This window comes from Syzygium oleosum, unplaced genomic scaffold, assembly GCF_021117445.2.
Source record: "Syzygium oleosum isolate NSW1041296 unplaced genomic scaffold, Sole_v2.1 Sole_v2.18, whole genome shotgun sequence".
Taxonomy (NCBI): Eukaryota; Viridiplantae; Streptophyta; class Magnoliopsida; order Myrtales; family Myrtaceae; genus Syzygium; species Syzygium oleosum.
Genome location: NW_026607502.1, coordinates 3,982,374 through 3,999,613, shown reverse-complemented (window position 1 = coordinate 3,999,613; position 17,240 = coordinate 3,982,374). Strand labels below are relative to the sequence as shown.

General features: G+C 40.2%; 1 protein-coding gene across 1 annotated transcript; it reads right to left on the bottom strand.

The window, feature by feature from the left end:
* Window positions 1-551: 551 nt before the first annotated feature.
* Window positions 552-4,708, bottom strand: LOC115663186 (purine permease 21-like). The gene is made up of 2 exons (XM_030585214.2): window positions 4,526-4,708; window positions 552-1,866 (listed from the first exon to the last, which is right to left on the bottom strand). The coding sequence occupies exons 1-2, from the start codon at window positions 4,575-4,577 to the stop codon at window positions 686-688; spliced, it is 1,233 nt and encodes a 410-aa protein (XP_030441074.2). The 5' UTR covers window positions 4,578-4,708; the 3' UTR covers window positions 552-685.
* Window positions 4,709-17,240: the final 12,532 nt, after the last annotated feature.

Genomic DNA, 17,240 nt, shown 5'->3' with positions numbered 1-17,240 from the left:
TGGGTTTTGGCGTTGAGATGCAAATTGGTATTTTCAAAATTAAAAAATGGAAAATGATAATAGAATAAAAAGCGATGAAGGTATTTCATTTTTTCAAGAGTGTTTACATATAAATGCAAGTCCAAAACAACGATTGCCCTTTCCGAAGGTCCTAAACTCTTGGAAGCCTCCAGTCCAACCAATCGGAAGGACAAGTGCAATTTGTCTTCTACTGAAAAATGCCCCCAAAAATTATTCCACCTTCCGCTAAGTAGCACAAGAAAATAGAAATGATTAGAGACAGCCTGACAACACTTCAGTCAACTCCTATTTTTTTTTTTGTTATGACCAAAAAAAAAATCTTAGTTTTTTGTGTATGAAGCAGTTTAAGTATCTCTTCTGTCCCCGATTTAATATTATTATCCCAGTAAAAACCAATAATTTACATTAGCTAGAGCTATCATATTAGTCAAATAACATATAAGTACCAAACTTTCATAATGATAATGCAAAATGGGCACTAAAGACAGGATGCCCTTCCTTATAATCAAAACACAGAGAAAAAAAATCAATTATTAGCAACATTTTCAATCTTCTTATTATGTTCCTTGGTTTTTTCCTCCAAGTGGTTACAGCAAGAAATTACCCCTCTCTACTTGAACTTAGCTAAACAACAAACTAAAACACTGCACTGCACCATCTTTAATCATTCACCAACTCTTGCAATTGGAGCATTTAGTGGTGATTTGACACTAACCTCATCCCCACCAACACTTTTCCTTTGAACCTTCAACTTGGCATCGTCCAAATAATGTTGGTACACATAAGAAACGAACCCCCAAATGGCTAAGATCATAGATATTACCTTGATCCCCTTCATCCTATCCCCAAAGAACACGACCGCGAAAATGGGCACAATCGGCAACCCCACTACACTGATCGAGTTCGAGAACAAAGACGACACGTCTAATATCAATCCAAACGCGCCGATTCCAAACACTTGCCAAGAAACTGCTGTCCCGACCAAGTTCATCACATAGCTCACTTTCCCAAGCTCATACCCGTCCATCTCTCTCCCCAAGTGCTCCCACCCTCCACTCGCAAACAACCCCACCATAATAATCACACTAGCCACTAAATATTGGTACACAAGCATGTCCAAAACTGCCGTAAACGTCTCCTTCCTAATGACCCTCCTAAAGAAAAGTTGGGTCAAGGAAACGATAAGCCCATAACCAGCTGATGCCCCAATGGTGCACACAAACCCTAGTGCATATTTCCCACTGGAGACCCCCTTGGGGACTTCTGAATCTGATTGGAACACAAGGAGGGTTGAGGAGATTGTGAGGAGGACTAGGGAGTTAATGATGTAGGGGGTGAACTTTTGGGAATTTAGGAAGAAGGAGAAGAAGGCATTGAAGGCCAATTGGGAGGAGCAAATGAGGGAGAAGGTGGAGACAGGGAGGCACGAGAGGCCAAATGAGAATAAATAGCAAGTTAGGGCCTGAATTGTGCCTACAGAGAGGTACACAAGCGCAAGGCTTTTGAGAGAGGGTGATTGTGATTGAGATTGAGCTTGAGCTTGTGGGTGTGTTTGGATGTTTGGGTTATTGCGGTGTTTTGGTTTGGGGATAAAGTAGAGAAGGAAGAGGATTGGGAAGCCCACCATCTGAACAAGCGTGGCAACCCACTTGCTGTGGCCTCCTTTGGTGTAGTAGAGTCTCCCAAGGAGCGTGGCCACCGTTTGGCCAGAGAGCACAAAGAGTGAGTAGAGAGCCACTCTAATCCACCACCCGAATTTCTTGGGTTTAGGGTTTCTTGTTGCTTGATTATTGGTGATAATGCTTGTGGGGAGGGATGAGTTCTCTTCCTTCTCTTCTTGATCACCTGGTCATAAATTGGACAAATTTAATTAAAGGGTTTTAATTAGTAAGAGAGAGAGAATATAAATGGCATAAAAATTGGAATTGGGGTCCAAATAAGTTCGACGACTAGTTACAATAAATCACAATACGTGACTATGACCAAATTCCTAATTTAGTGAGTACATTGCATCTATATTAAATATAGGAACTAACTAATTATGGATTGGTAATACATGTGCAAACAAAGTAGCATGTGTCAAAACAAGGTGTTTGAGTTGCTTTGCAACCATCTTTCTTTACGTGGAGAACTAGACCTTTCTTTTTCTAGGAAATTAGCTAGGATCGACCTTTTCTCTTTTGGGAAAACAGCTAGGATAGATAAATTGCAATGCCATCTTTACTAGGCTCATCATGACATGTATGTAAAAATCGCACGTGGTACCCATCTCCAATCGAGAGTGATGTCTATCCAACTTTCATGTTCGTGGGTACACTTCACCTACCCCACTATGAAGACTTTTCGTTGGCATTATTATTGTAATTGATGAATGATTACAAGCTTTTTCGTCAAAGATATCACGCAATTTTTTGTGGGCCATGTACTTGACCCCAAATTTAGGGGATTCGATATAAGAACCGTCTACGAGACAGCCATGGTCATGCAAAAGGGATGGAATTTGCTGCAAAAAATGATGATGCATAAGGAACTTTCCCAAAGTTGGCAGAACTAAATAAAAGGGAGATTTATCGGATTGAATATTTGATCATTAATGAAGGACTATGATGTTAATCACAATTCCTTGCATTTAGACTAAAAGATTGGGCAAATGTTTATGTATTAATTCAATTTGACATGCTTATAATTAGACAAACTGTTATCTTAAATTGTCAATCATGCATGTTTCTAACTTTTTGAAATGGGTTCAGTTTCTTACTTAAACAATGATGAATCCCAGCTCAATTCCATGAACGTCAACTCATGAAATATGTAACAAAAATCATAGATGCGTAAGGCTCAAATCTAAACCCAGAATGACGACTCAAATGCGAAATTATATTTATTTAGTGTTGTCGACGAATCTGTACCTTGGCCCAATTTACAAACATATGTTAGATCCATAATTAACCACTAAACCAATTATGTTTTTTCCCATCTAAAGCCATCAGTTAAGGGCGCCTAATCAATGATTTGATCAAAAGCAAACGGATGCTAAAAGTAGGTCCAATTCTTAGCGGTGATTGCTCACCCCCCTCATTTTCAATGCTAAAAGTAGGTCCAATTTTCTTTTTCCTTTATTTTTGGCCGATCGCCGTGGCCGGCGACCGACCACAGGCGAGGACGAGCTCGCCGGAGGCCGGCAAAGCTCGTTCTCGCCGATTTGGCGAGGCCGAGGCCTCGTCGGCCTCAGGCGAGGCTCCAGCTCGCCCGATTCCGGCGAGCCGAGCCTTGCCAGCCTCGGGCGAGGCTCCACCTCGCCAGATCCGGCGAGGTCGAGCTCGCCCGAGGCCGGCGAGCTCGAGTCTCGCCAGATCCGGCAAGGTCGAGCTCGCCCGAGATCGGCGAGGCTGGAGCCTCGCCACAGGTCGGCGAGGCCGAGGCCTCGCCGGGATCGGGCGAGCTTTGAGGTCGCCGGAATCGGGCGAGCTCAAGGCTCGCCGGCGAGCTCGAGCTTCGCCGGCCTCCGGCGAGGTCGTCCTGCCCCGGTGGCCGGTCGCCGTGGCCGACCACCGGCCGAAATAAAAAAAAAAAGAAAAAGAAAGAAGAGAAAAGAAAAAATAAAAATAATTAAATTTCGATTTTTTTTAAACATCTTTATAAAGAGGAAGAGAGTGTGTAGATGGGTCTAGTGGGTGGGTTGGACATGGGTTCTAAACTCAACCTATTTAGACCCATTTATCTTTAAGCTTTAAAATTTAAAACCCATTTAAGGTTGACTCTTTAAAATTAAAGTGACCCATATATGATACATTTATTTTTTAAATGGGTCATATATGACTTTAAGACCCATTTTGACACCTCTAGTCACCACTGATATACACATTGAGGTTGGTCGGCATGGTTGGTGCGGTTCACTATCAGCTATATCTCTAAATTTTATTAAAAAAATAAACTCAACAAAAATATCATTTTCTCTTAAGTAGGTACAAAATATAAATATTGACAACACGGTGGCATAAAGACTAAGATAAGAATTTCAAGAAATGCGGTTCATTGGACCCCCTATTTAAGACCCACACCTAACAACTAGAGATCTGTTGCATTGAAAACAGAAGATAATGAATCAATACAGTGGACTCACATGGTGGATAAGAAGAAAATTGAAGGATGACAGAAAAAAGTCTAGGTAAAAAAAGGCGCTTATGTATCTTTGCTTGTCCAGGCGAAGAAGCAGAAGTTAGAAGTCCTACGACGCATCAAAAAGTCCAGGAGCAGGAGCATATGGTGTTGAAAGTTTTAGCTTCCTCACATGATAAATTTAACTATCTGGATCTTCAAAACTCATATATACATATACTTCTACATAAAAACACGAACACAAAACAATACAAAAAAACACGGGAGCATGGAGAGAAGTGGATATATGCACATGACAAAACCAAAGAGAAACACAGAGTAGTAGCATGGAGTGAAGTGAATAAATTCTGCGGCAAAACTCAGCTAATTCAAGAATCGGACTTACCCACGATGTGGAGTTGCAGTTCCTGAGGATGATGATGAGCTCGTTCTCCCATGTCGGGGATGAGAAAAAGAACCCAGAAGAGAGATATTATGAAAGCTGAGAGAGGGTTAAAGCAGAAACCAGCAAGAGATGAAAGAAGAAGAGGAGGAGGTTTGTATGGATGTTAGTGTCCCGTGTGCTTCTTTCTCTAAGACATATACCTGAGGAAATATCTATTTTCGTCGACTAAAACGAAATATGAGTCGTTCAAAGGGAAAATGAAACTCTTATGTCCTGTACTGCTAGTCGCTTTCTAATTACGCGCACCACAGCTTCCAAAGTCATGGGTCAAACATTCAAGCTGCACGTGCAGCGTTTTATATATTAAAAACATTGAACATGCAACTGTAATTAGCATTTGATAGAGACCCTCGATGGTTTAAAGAATACCTGCGCCATGTAAACTTGCTCCATAATACCATTATTTTTTAATAGACCTCAAAAAATCCAAGACATACAACTGTAATTAGCATTTGATAAAGACCCTCGATGGTTTAAAGAATACCTGCGCCATGTGAACTTGCTCCATAATACCATTATTTTTTAATAGACCTCGAAAAATCCAATTCTAAGATCCCCCCGCCCCCTCTAGTCAGGCGTCGCGTAAGACCAGGGACCTTTGATCTACGGGTGAGTATAGTCTGAGTTGGGCCGATTTAGCATCTAACCCAAAAGCCAACCTGCACAGTGTTGATCCTCAATTTTTAAGATCAAAAACCAACCCTGTTAAGCCTGAGACCAGGGACTGGACCAATCCTGTGGTTTTGATCCGGTTACTGTGAATACCAGTATAAATCAAACAGAAATCTAAGATAAGGCAACAACAGAAATCCCCTCTTGCAAAAAGCAACAAACCATAGAAAATGAACAGGTAAATTATACAACTTTATATCTTATTCATTCTTAAAATATTCACCTAAAAACAAAACATACAACAAACATAGTTAACACTTAATAATAGTTTTAAATTGAAATTACTATTAGTGCAATTGATAGAACATCTCACCACTTATATTTATTTGTGTGAGTTGAATTAAGAACTCATAATGCCACATGATTAGATCCATAAATTTATGATCTTTGTTTCAAGCATGAGAAAGGGGATTTTGATATTACAAATTTTGACAGGGACCCTATTTACAATGTAATGGACCATAAGTTGATATTGAGCAAGCAGATGATATTCAATTTTTAGCACGTGTCTATTATCGTTCATAGGTCAATCGTAGCTTATTGCCTAGAGTTTCCCTCCATCTGTTGCTGCACTATTGTTCGAACTCTGAACTAATTCCACATGTCCCATTATTTGAGACCTGTCACCTATGTGTATACTTTAGTAGATTTTTAGGTGATTCGATATGACACATAGCGTTTCCCTATGTGAATTCGGATATGCTATGCATGAAGTAACGAAGTTGCCTTCTACTTCAAATTAATGCGTGTTTTGTTTGTTTTCTGGGTAAGCTCCAAACCGACACTCTTGCAGATATTTTGGACTTATAGAAAAATGCTGTAGACTCGATACTATATATATCAACATAAAGACAGGCACATTTTCCAACTAGCTATTTATGTGAAGGTTTGGGAAGGGGGTCATCGACATTAATGCAAAGATGGTCGTGGTGGTTGTGGTGGGTCTTCTGTAGCCATACAACACAACAAAGAAGAAAAGGAATAAATAACAAAAAAAGAAATATATGTTAGACTTTAGGGATAAACCTACTAAAACAAGTTTAACGGACGATGTGAGAAGTTCAATAGTGTTTCTAATTTTAAACTAGCGAGTAGAGTTGATGCAAGATGTAATTGACTGAAGTGACATTTAGCGATTATTCTTTTTTACGTTAACACATTGATAAACTACTTTAAACAATAACTCTTAGTACATACTCTTGGCATATTAGATGAATTCAATGTATTATATAGATTCATTTTATCTATAAGGCAAAGTATAAGCCATCACAATACACCAAACATTGAATTAGTATGTTTTAAAAGGGTTCAAGTGGTTTGAGTTAGATACAAATAAATTGTGAGACTCGCAAGTAAAATATCAGATATAAAAGCCATCATTATTTTTAATACCGTAAGAAAAATTTCCCAAGGGAATACGAATAAAGAGATCTGAGTTACAAATGGTTAAATGTTTGTTTAGACTTATAAAAGTAATTATTATTACTCTTTTTGTCAAAGTTCTAAAATTTGTTCAAATATTAGAAAGTACGAAAAAAAATTATAAGCGAATTTACATGTCAATTTTTACATATTATGAAAATTTCAAATTCTTACATTTAAAAAAATTCAAAATGCGTGTAACACGAGATTTGAAAAGATAAAATAATAAAATAAAAGTCGCTTCAGATATAGCTCATGAATTTAGTCCAAGTATTCAAACTTATCATAAACCATATAGCCAGGGAAACCTACACATGTGCAGCAATTAATTTGTGGGCACCACACAAAAAGAAGCCAAAAAAAAAAGTTGTGTTGAAATGTAATTATGAGGCAAGTTTTATACGATACGCTTGGGTTAGCTGATGCACCGAACACTGTAACATAGGATCAAAACAAACAAAACAAAACAAAAAATTGCCCACCACTGGTCAAATGTAGGACCAGATTATGTGTGAAAACAAGAATTCAAGGACCCACGATAACGAGCAAATGTTTTGGATTTTCCTAAAGCAAAACTTGTTCTTGCTTCCCAGTCACTCAGAGACATACCTCAAGAATTTTGTCCAAATTATTCAAACTTATCAAAGCACTCTCCGCAATAATTGCAGCTATACTCTCTCAGATAATTACAATCAGAATTACGAAGCTTTTTTTTTTCTCAACAAATACGTACAAGAAGTAAGAAGGAGCTCTGAGAGGTCTTGATCAACTCGGTCAACCTTCAACAACCATTTTGATGAATGTATATAGCCTTCCAAACTTGATCAGCATGTTGTATTCTTCAAATAGATCAAAGTAACCGCTGCATTGGCTTTCTTGACTTAAAACATGCACCTGAAACTTATTAATAAACTTTGTCTGAAATAGACCAAATTGCCTCTACGAACTTGCCTAATACTTCCTATACGTAGCCAAAAATGGCAACTCCCATACGATTTCTCCTAAAATGGTTTTTTCTTTTTTGTAGATTTGAAAGCCTAAAATTGGGCCAAAGCACCAATCTGAGTTTGAATCAAATTGATACAAAAATGGGTTTTCATTTTCAAGCACGTGGAGTATTATCCACTTTGTCTGTAGCATGAACTTCCTTTACAACATAATCCATCCAAACTTGACAATATAACTGAATTCCAAAATGTTCACAAGTTGCATTTAGATCATTCCAAACGTATTAGTGTACTTATGTCCTCCAAGTTGTTCTCCTTCCACTTGATCCGTCCAAGCACCTTGACAATCCAACGCGCCATTCTTGTACTCCAAAGTCCAAAGACCGTTACAGCTGTTAACACTTTTCACCAATATCTTGTTCTCCACTTGCAAACTGAAGAAGTTCTCCGCTAGCACGGATGCTCAATTCTCTGACATCACTAGCGTATGACTTGTTCTCCTTCCACTTGATCCGTCCAAGCACCTTGACAATCCAACGCGCCATTCTTGTACTCCAAAGTCCAAAGACCGTTACAGCTGTTAACACTTTTCACCAGTATCTTGTTCTCCACTTGCAAACTAAAGAAGTTCTCCGCTAGCACGGATGCTCAATTCTCTGACATCACTAGCATATGACTTGTGCATGTGGACTATTTCATTTGCACACTCAACTACGGGCCTGTTTGGTTCGGCTTTTGGGGAATGCATTTGCATATATGCAAATACCTTTGAGCTAAAGGGATTTTTCGAAATGCAAGTAGTGTTTGGTAACGTGTATTTTAAAATCACATTTGAAAGCAACTTTCGTCTAAATAACGTTTGGTAAAAATTAATTTTGTGAAGAACTTTTGCTAATATTTTTAAAAAAAAAAGCAAAGAAGGAAGAGCCATGGCCGGCTGGTCGCCGGCTAGCCTCGCCTGAGGTCGCCCGACCTCAGGCGTTGCCTGGGTTGCGCGACCCCGGTGACCGCTGTCGGAGGGTTGCGCGACCTCAGGCGGCGTCGCCTGGGTCACGCGAGGCCGACCGCCGCCTGGGGTCGGCCGACCTTAGGCGGCGCCTAGGTCGCGAGACCCAGGCGCCACCGCCTGAGGTCGCCACTTGGGGGTCGGCCAACCCCAGCCGACTGCCGCTGGGGTTGGCCGACCCAAGGCGGCGCCTAGGTCGCACGACCCAGATCTGGGTCACGCGACCTATGCGCCGCCTAAGGTCGGCCGACCCCAGGCGGCGGTCGCCGGGGTCGGCCGACCCCCAAGTGGCGGTCGCCAGACGTCGGCCGACCCCCAGGCAGCGGGGCCGGATCCCTCAGGTGGCGATCGCCGGTCTCAGTCGGGAAGATGAACAGTGCACATTGCATTCCGAAAATTCAAGTCCCCAAAGCTCCTCCATCCTCCATTTGATGCGTTGGTGGGCGAGTGATTCCGGAATGGGTAATTTTCTAAATAAGTGTATGGAATGGAGTGTATGAGGATGGAACTGAAGGGAAAAAATGCAGAAATAAAATAAGATAGAACGATCTCCTTCCAAGGTATAAAGGCCACGCCACCAACCAAGGATGAGGATCGGGATCTACGAAGTTCACCACCAAGGCCTAAAGATTTCACCAGCCAAAGATAAAGGACTTCGGGATAGGAGAAGCTCACCACCAAGGCCTAAAGATACCACTAACCAAGGATAAAGGGCTTCTTGACTCACCACCAAGGAGTAATCTACGCTCCAAGGATAAAGAGACCGAAAGGAGTTATCCAGTCTCCGAAGATATTCACTCACGCAGAGGAAATTTCACAAATTTTCATTCATCAAAATCATCTTTACAATGGAGATTCGTCCTCTATTTATAGGAGAAACGAAACCTAGGAATCAATCAAAATATTAAAAGAAAACCTTGGGACTAAGAAACATAATAAAGCACCTAGGTTCTACAAACTTTGACTCTTTAAAACTTGTAAAATAGTAAAGACACCTAGGACTTAGAAATGCAATTAATAGCATGGGAACTTGCATTCTTGAGTCTTCATCTTTGCAAAATTCGTGCTCCCCCTTTGATCATAAGATAACCTTGTTGAAAACTCTTCAAATGCTCTTTGAAATAGTCCATAATAGCCTCCCATCAATATGTCATCGATAGTATCGACAAGTTATCGACATTCTTCAATGCGTCAATATGATATCGATAGGTTTTGTTTCATTTAGAATTGTTGGAAATGACCCATCGAAGCACATGATGCCCAAATTCTTTATTGGCTTGAATAAGCATCGATGGTTCCGATTTGTTTGATGGAGCTAAGTTGGATGCTCCCGCATCATCCTCCCCGGGTTGTTTGAGATTTGTCCTCAAATATGAGAAGTCTTCATCTTCCAAGTAAGGAGAAAGGTCTCCCACATTGAAAGTTGCCGAAACTCCAAACTCTCCAGGAAGATTAATCTTGTAAGCATTGTCCCCAATTCGCTCGATAACTCTAAACGGACCATTAGCTCTCGGCATGAGCTTGTTCTTGCGTCAAGATGGAAATCTCTCTTTCCTTAAGTGAAGCCACACAAGATCACCCGGTTGAAATTGGGCCTTCTTCCGAAACTGATTTGCTTTCTTCTGGTAAGACTCATTGGCCTTCTCGATCTTTGATCGAATTTGCTCATGAAGCTTCTTCATCGATTCAGCTCTATCTTTGCCATCAAAGCTTACTTGAGAGTTAGATGGAATTGGAATCAAATCGATGGGTGTGAGAGGATTAATTCCATAAACAACTTCAAATGGTGATCGACCAGTAGTGTAACTTGGTGATCGATTGTAAGCAAATTCAGCATGCGCAAGCTTCAAATCCCAATCTTTCAAAGATTTACTCACCATGCCACGAAGAAGAGTGGTAAGAGTACGGTTGGTTACCTCTGTTTGGCCATCGGTTTGAGGATGACAAGCAGTGCTGAATAAGAGTTTGGTACCAAGCATTCTCCATAGTGTCTTCCAGAAGTAGCTTAAGAACTTGGAATCACGATCCGACACAATGGTCTTTGGTACTCCATGGAGACGAATAATCTCTTTGAAATATAAGTCAGCAACATGAGATGCATCATCGGTTTTGTGACATGGCACAAAATGAGCCATTTTAGAGAACCGATCGACAACCACCATGATGGCATCTTTTCCCCTTTGAGTTCTCGGTAGAGCCACAATGAAATCCATGCTAACATCTTCCCAGGGCTGCAATGGAACCGGGAGTGGAGTATACAACCCTTGATGGAAATGACTTTTTGCTCTTTGACAAGTTGCACACCTCGAGATAATAGCATGCACATCTCCATTCATCTTTGGCCAATAGAAATGTTCTTGTAGAACCTCAAGAGTTTTGTTAACTCCAAAATGACCAGCCATTCCACCACCATGCGCTTCTCGAATTAGCAACTCGCGATAAGAACTCTTCGGCACACATAATCGATTTCCTTTAAAAAGAAACCCATCTTGTAAGGAATATGTACCTTGAACTCCTTGCTTACAGTTGTCCATGATTGATGAGAACTCAGCATCTTCAGAATAAAGTTCTTTCATCCATTGAAATCCAAGAATTCTAGAGTCCAGAACAGCAAGCATAGAATATCTCCTCGATAAAGCATCTGCTACAACATTAGTGTCCAGGCTTATATTTTGAGACAAAAGAAAAGGATTGAAGAAATTCTACCCATTTTGCATGTCTCGAATTAAGCTTGCGTTGGCTGCTAATGAATTTGAGAGCTTCATGATCAGAATGAAGGACAAATTGCTTTGGCCTCAAATAATGACTCCAATGATCAAGAGCTCGAATAATGGCATAGAATTCTTTATCATAAGTTGAATAATTCTTTTTCGAATCAGTCAGCTTCTCGCTGAAATATGCCAAAGGTTTTTGTGCTTGCACAAGAACAGCACCAATGCCAACTCCACTTGCATCACACTCAACTTCAAATACTTTATCAAAATCAGGAAGGGCAAGAATAGGGGACTCACAAAGTTTTTGCTTGATTACCTCAAAAGCATTTTGAGCAGCCTTTGTCCATTCAAAAGCTCTCTTCTTCATGCATTCAGTTATAGGATCCATGATGGTACTGAAATTTTTAACAAACCGTCGATAGAAAGAAACAAGTCCATGAAAACTTCTTACATCAGAAATGGACTTCGGAACCGGCCAAGTCTTCATAGCTTCCACCGTGGATTGATCGACGGAAATTCCATCTTTGGAAACTACATAACCAAGAAACACAATGCTTGGAGAGAAGAACTCACATTTCTCCATTTTGGCATAGAGTTTCTGTTCTCTCAAGATATTAAAGACCTGTTTTAAATGAGAGATATCTTCCTCCTCGTTCCTGCTATAAACAAGAATATCGTTGAAATAAACAACGACAAATCGACCAATAAAGGAACGAAGAACTTCGTTCATAAGTCTCATGAAGGTACTTGGAGCATTCGATAACCCGAATGGCATTACCAACCACTCATAAAGGCCTCCCATGGTTTTGAAAGCCGTCTTCCATTCATCACCTTCTCCCATTCTGATTTGGTGATAACCACTCCGCAAATCTATCTTTGAGAAGACAGTAGAACCATACAATTCATCAAGCATATCATCAAGTCTAGGTATAGGGTACCTATACTTAATGGTGATGTTGTTGATGGCTCGGCTATCGACGCACATTCTGAATGAACCATCTTTCTTGGGCACGAGTAGAGCCGGAACAGAACATGGACTCATGCTTTCTCGAACATATCCTCTGTCGATAAGTTCATCGACTTGTCTTTGTAACTCCTTTGTTTCCTCCGGATTGCATCGATAAGCTGGTTTGTTCGGTAGAGGAGCGCCGGGGATCAAATCAATTTGATGCTCAATACCTCTTATGGGAGGTAATCCAGGTGGCAAATCCTCCGGGAACACATCTGCAAAATCTTTCAACAAGCGATGCATCTTTGGATGAATGGGTTGCTCTATCTCACTCTTTTTCTCTACCATAAGCAAAGCAAATACATTCTTTTGTTTGCTAATGGCTCTCTCAACCCGTGTTTCATTTAAGAACAAACTTTCCTTACCAGTGTTTCCCTCCTAAGGTTGATTTCGATGTATTAATGAAGGATTCAAGGGTAAAAGGGTGATGCATTTTTGTTCCTTCCGAAAAGAGTATGTGTTCTTACGACCATCATGCACAGCATTCATATCATATTGCCAAGGTCTTCCTAATAACAAGTGACATGCATCCATGGGAATCACATCACACAGAACCTGATCTCGATAGTTCTTCCCAATCGAAAACGATATAAGAGCTCGTTCGGTTACCTTGAGATCATTTCCTTGATTGAGCCATTGGAGCTTGTACGGTTGAGAATGTTTCGTTGTTGGAAGCTTCAGCTTGTCAACAAGGGTTGTCGAAGCAACATTGGTGCAACTCCCACCATCGATAATCACCGAACATACCTTCCCGTTAATAGTGCAACGGGTGTGAAAGATGTTCTCCCTTTGCTCATTATCAAGAGAAACTTCAACATGCAATGCTCTTCGTATGATCAACATTTCGCCATCATCTGCTTTCTCCACAACTTCTTCTTCCTTTTCAGATTCGGAACCATTTTGGTCCGGATTGCTTTCAGCCTCTTGAAGTGCCGAATTGATCTCCTCAATTTCTTGAAGAGTCATAACTCGCCGATTTGGACAATTTGCTTGAAAATGCCCAAAACCATGGCACTTAAAGCATTTCCTCACATCGCCTTCAGGTTTCTTCTGGAATTCTCTGGAAGGCTCTACACTCTTCTCCTTTCCTTTGTCTTTGGTCGACGTGCTCTCGACCTTGCTTGAGGAAGCACCCTTAAAATAGGATGTCGCCTTGGTTGAGGTTCTAGAGGAAAACCTCTTGCCTTTCAGTTGCTTCTCAACTTTTATAGCTAGCTTACAAACATCTTCAAAGGACCAATACGGTTGAAGTTCAACCATATCAGCAATTTCTCTATTCATGCCACCAAGGAAACGAGCGACGGTTTGCTCCGGAACTTCTGGAATGTTGCATCTCATTTTGAGTTGTTCAAACTCATGGATGTATTCTTCAATACTCATCCCTTGTTGTCTTAGGGAATTCAGTTTTAGGAAAAGATCTTGCCTATAGTTGTCGGGCAAGAACCTCTTCTTCATCAACTTCTTGAGTTTTTCCCAAGACTTGATTCGGCCTTTTCCTTCTCTTGCTCGCTGATGCTTTAGATTCTCCCACCATAGAGAAGCATACTTTGTCAACTTTAGGACAACAACCTTGCACCTCTTCTCGTCCAAGTAGGACTTGAAGTCAAAAATCCGTTCGATTGTGTGTAGCCAATCCACAAAGTCGTCGGGATTGAGACTACCTTCAAATTCAGGGACCTCCACTTTGATGTCTCGATCATTCTCCTTATCCCTCCCTCTTCGTCTTCGGATATGTGAATCGGAATCACTAGAGTTGCCCCTAGTGGAATTGGAATCGCCACTAGAACTTTGACGAGATTTTGAATCGTAACGCCGACGTCGATCATTCGGACGCCTCTCCGGTTGGCCTTGTCTCGCTGGATCCTCCAGAAGATTGAGGACTCACTCCATTTGTTGCTGAAGGTTTTGGATAGCGCGATCCCGCCTTTCATTGTGCGCTTGTTCCAAAATCAAGCCTCTTGGAACCCGATCATCCATGTTGAATAAGGATTGGAAAACAGAAAGGAATCACTCAAACAAGTTCAACCTTGAGCTTTGATACCAATTTGATGCGTTGGTGGGCGAGTGATTCCGGAACGAGTAATTTTCTAAATAAGTGTATGGAATGAAGTGTATGAGGATGGAACTGAAGGGAAAAAATGCAGAAATAAAATAAGATAGAACGATCTCCTTCCAAGGTATAAAGGCCACGCCACCAACCAAAGATGAGGATCGGGATCTACGAAATTCACCACCAAGGCCTAAAGATTTCACCAGCCAAAGATAAAGGACTTCGGGATAGGAGAAGCTCACCACCAAGGCCTAAAGATATCACCAACCAAGGATAAAGGGCTTCTTGGCTCACCACCAAGGAGTAATCCACGCTCCAAGGATAAAGAGACCGAAAGGAGTTATCCAGTCTCCGAAGATATTTACTCACGCAGAGGAAATTTCACAAATTTTCATTCATCAAAATCATCTTTACAATGGAGATTCATCCTCTATTTATAGGAGAAACGAAACCTAGGAATCAATCGAAAAATTAAAAGAAAACCTTGGGACTAAGAAACATAATAAAGCACCTAGGTTCTACAAACTTTGACTCTTTGAAACTTGTAAAATAGTAAAGACACCTAGGACTTAGAAATGCAATTAATAGCATGGGAACTTGCATTCTTGAGTCTTCATCTTTGCAAAATTCGTGCTCCCCCTTTGATCAGAAGATAACCTTGTTGAAAACTCTTCAAATGCTCTTTGAAATAGTCCATAATAGCCTCCCATCAATATGTCATCGATAGTATCGACAAGTTATTGACATTCTTCAATGCGTCAATATGATATCGATAGGTTTTGTTTCATTTAGAATTGTTGGAAATGACCCATCGAAGCACATGATGCCCAAATTCTTTATTGGCTTGAATAAGCATCGATGGTTCCGATTTGTTTGATGGAGCTAAGTAGGATGCTCCCGCATCACCGTTCAACCAAAGTCCCTTGGAGAGCTTTGGAGATGCAATTGTATCTCCTCAAAACTTGCCAAAATATTTGCCAAACAGATTTGCATTTGCTGAAGGGACTTTAGAGCCCCAAAGTAGCTTTCAAATGCCCAACCAAGCAGGCCCTACATCTATTAGTTTATAGATAACGTTTTGTCATCCTCAAAAAATATATAAGGAGTTTTCTCAACAAATCAAACCTATGACCTTCGCTTTGTAAACCTAGTCCTAAGCCACTTAATGACCAACTACCGCGGCAGTATGTTTTGTACATATTGACTTGGTTATTTTGCGGCTTTCATCCTCAAAAAGATTTGCTCTATAGTTTTGACCCATTAATTGAGAAGAGCCCAAATAAACATAAAAAAATTTAAGCCCAACATTTATAAATCCATTGTCACATTTAAAAATAGAATGCAGAAAAAGAATAGTTGAGGCCACCAGAAAAACTTCATTGTAGTCATCAGAATTCTTCCCACTGTTAGGAAAACCTCTTAATAGATTTTGAAGTTGATAAAACTATCCATGAATGTTTTGTAAGTCTGATAAATGCTTTGAAGTATTTTGATTCAGGAAGTTATTCTTGGAAGAGAAGCATATGGCAATCTTGTTCAAATTGTGTAATTACTTCAAGATGTTTAGACTCTATATTGCAGATAATGAGGTTCAAACTTTATACTACAGATGAAGAGGTTCAAACTTTATACTCAAAGAGATTCAGACTTTACACCAGAGATGATGAACTATGGACACAAGTTTAGAATGTAAGTCCAGAACGTGACACGTATTCAGAACACACATAACGGCTAGTAATCTAGCTTGGATTTCACACTTAAAATAAATTGATTGACTCAATCTTGAAGATTGTTTTGCAACGGTTTAATATGCAAAACATCTTGATTGATTGGCAATTAATTTCGAGACAAGCTATTTTCTAAACAGAGAAGCTCTACTTATGGAAACCAAGACTTTGGTTGTATGGGCAATCAGATTCAGCGGAGATTCAGATTTTGTCCCTCAACGGCTACGCAATCTTCTTGATACAGTTTTGTCCAACCGGTAGATTGGAAGACGATCCTCTGGAGACTATCCAACGGCTAGATTGGAAATGGAAGAGTATAAAAAGAGACTAACGTGCCGAGGAGCAAAAGTAAGAGACGAGATCCAGAATCTAGAATTCTAAAGTCTGAGCGATCTTCAATCTCTATACTTGTCTTTCGTGAGCTTTAAAGTGTAATCTTTGAGAGAGACTGCAAAGAGTGATTGAATGAGATAGTGAGACCGATCATACACTGAGGATTATCACTCACAGTTGTAATATCTTGATTGATCATCTAGTGGAATCTAGCCAGTAGGTTGTCAACATGGGAGAGTGGACGTAGGCTTGATCTAAGCCGAACCACTATACATCTGTATGCAAATTTTCTCTTCCCTAAAACTCCTTTTATTTATTTAATTGCACATTTACTTGTTTGCCATTCAAAGATTGATCAAAATCTTAACGTTGTTCAGACTTTACCTGTGATCAATTACTTCCGTATTAAAATTGATCAAATAGTACTCAAATCACCAATTCAACCCCCTCTAGGTGATATTTGCTAGTCTCATCACCCACTTCTTTTTACCAGTTAATATCATACTAAATTAACTATCTATTCTTCATTTCTAACTTTATCTCTACACAATGTAATAATGCGATGGCTTGTTAAAGGTATCGACTGCTATTACTTTACTTATCCCGTTGGGAAAATATAGACACTGTCCGCAAATTACTTATATGGTAACTTTTTAGCTCTTTGAATTAGCGCAGTAATTAAAGGTGACTACGAAATATGCAGGTAAACTCGATCAATGAGGTGCCAATCTTCATCCTGTAAAAAGAAGTGTTTCTTGTCATTTTGATTCTCAAC

Bases quoted from the DNA above. Each gene is read 5' to 3' on its own strand.
- LOC115663186 (XM_030585214.2), bottom strand. From the start codon at position 4,577: ATGGGAGAACGAGCTCATCATCATCCTCAGGAACTGCAACTCCACATC. The intron at 1,867-4,525 runs GTAAGTCCGATT...ATTTATGACCAG, and splicing joins ACTGCAACTCCACATCGTGG to GTGATCAAGAAGAGAAGGAA.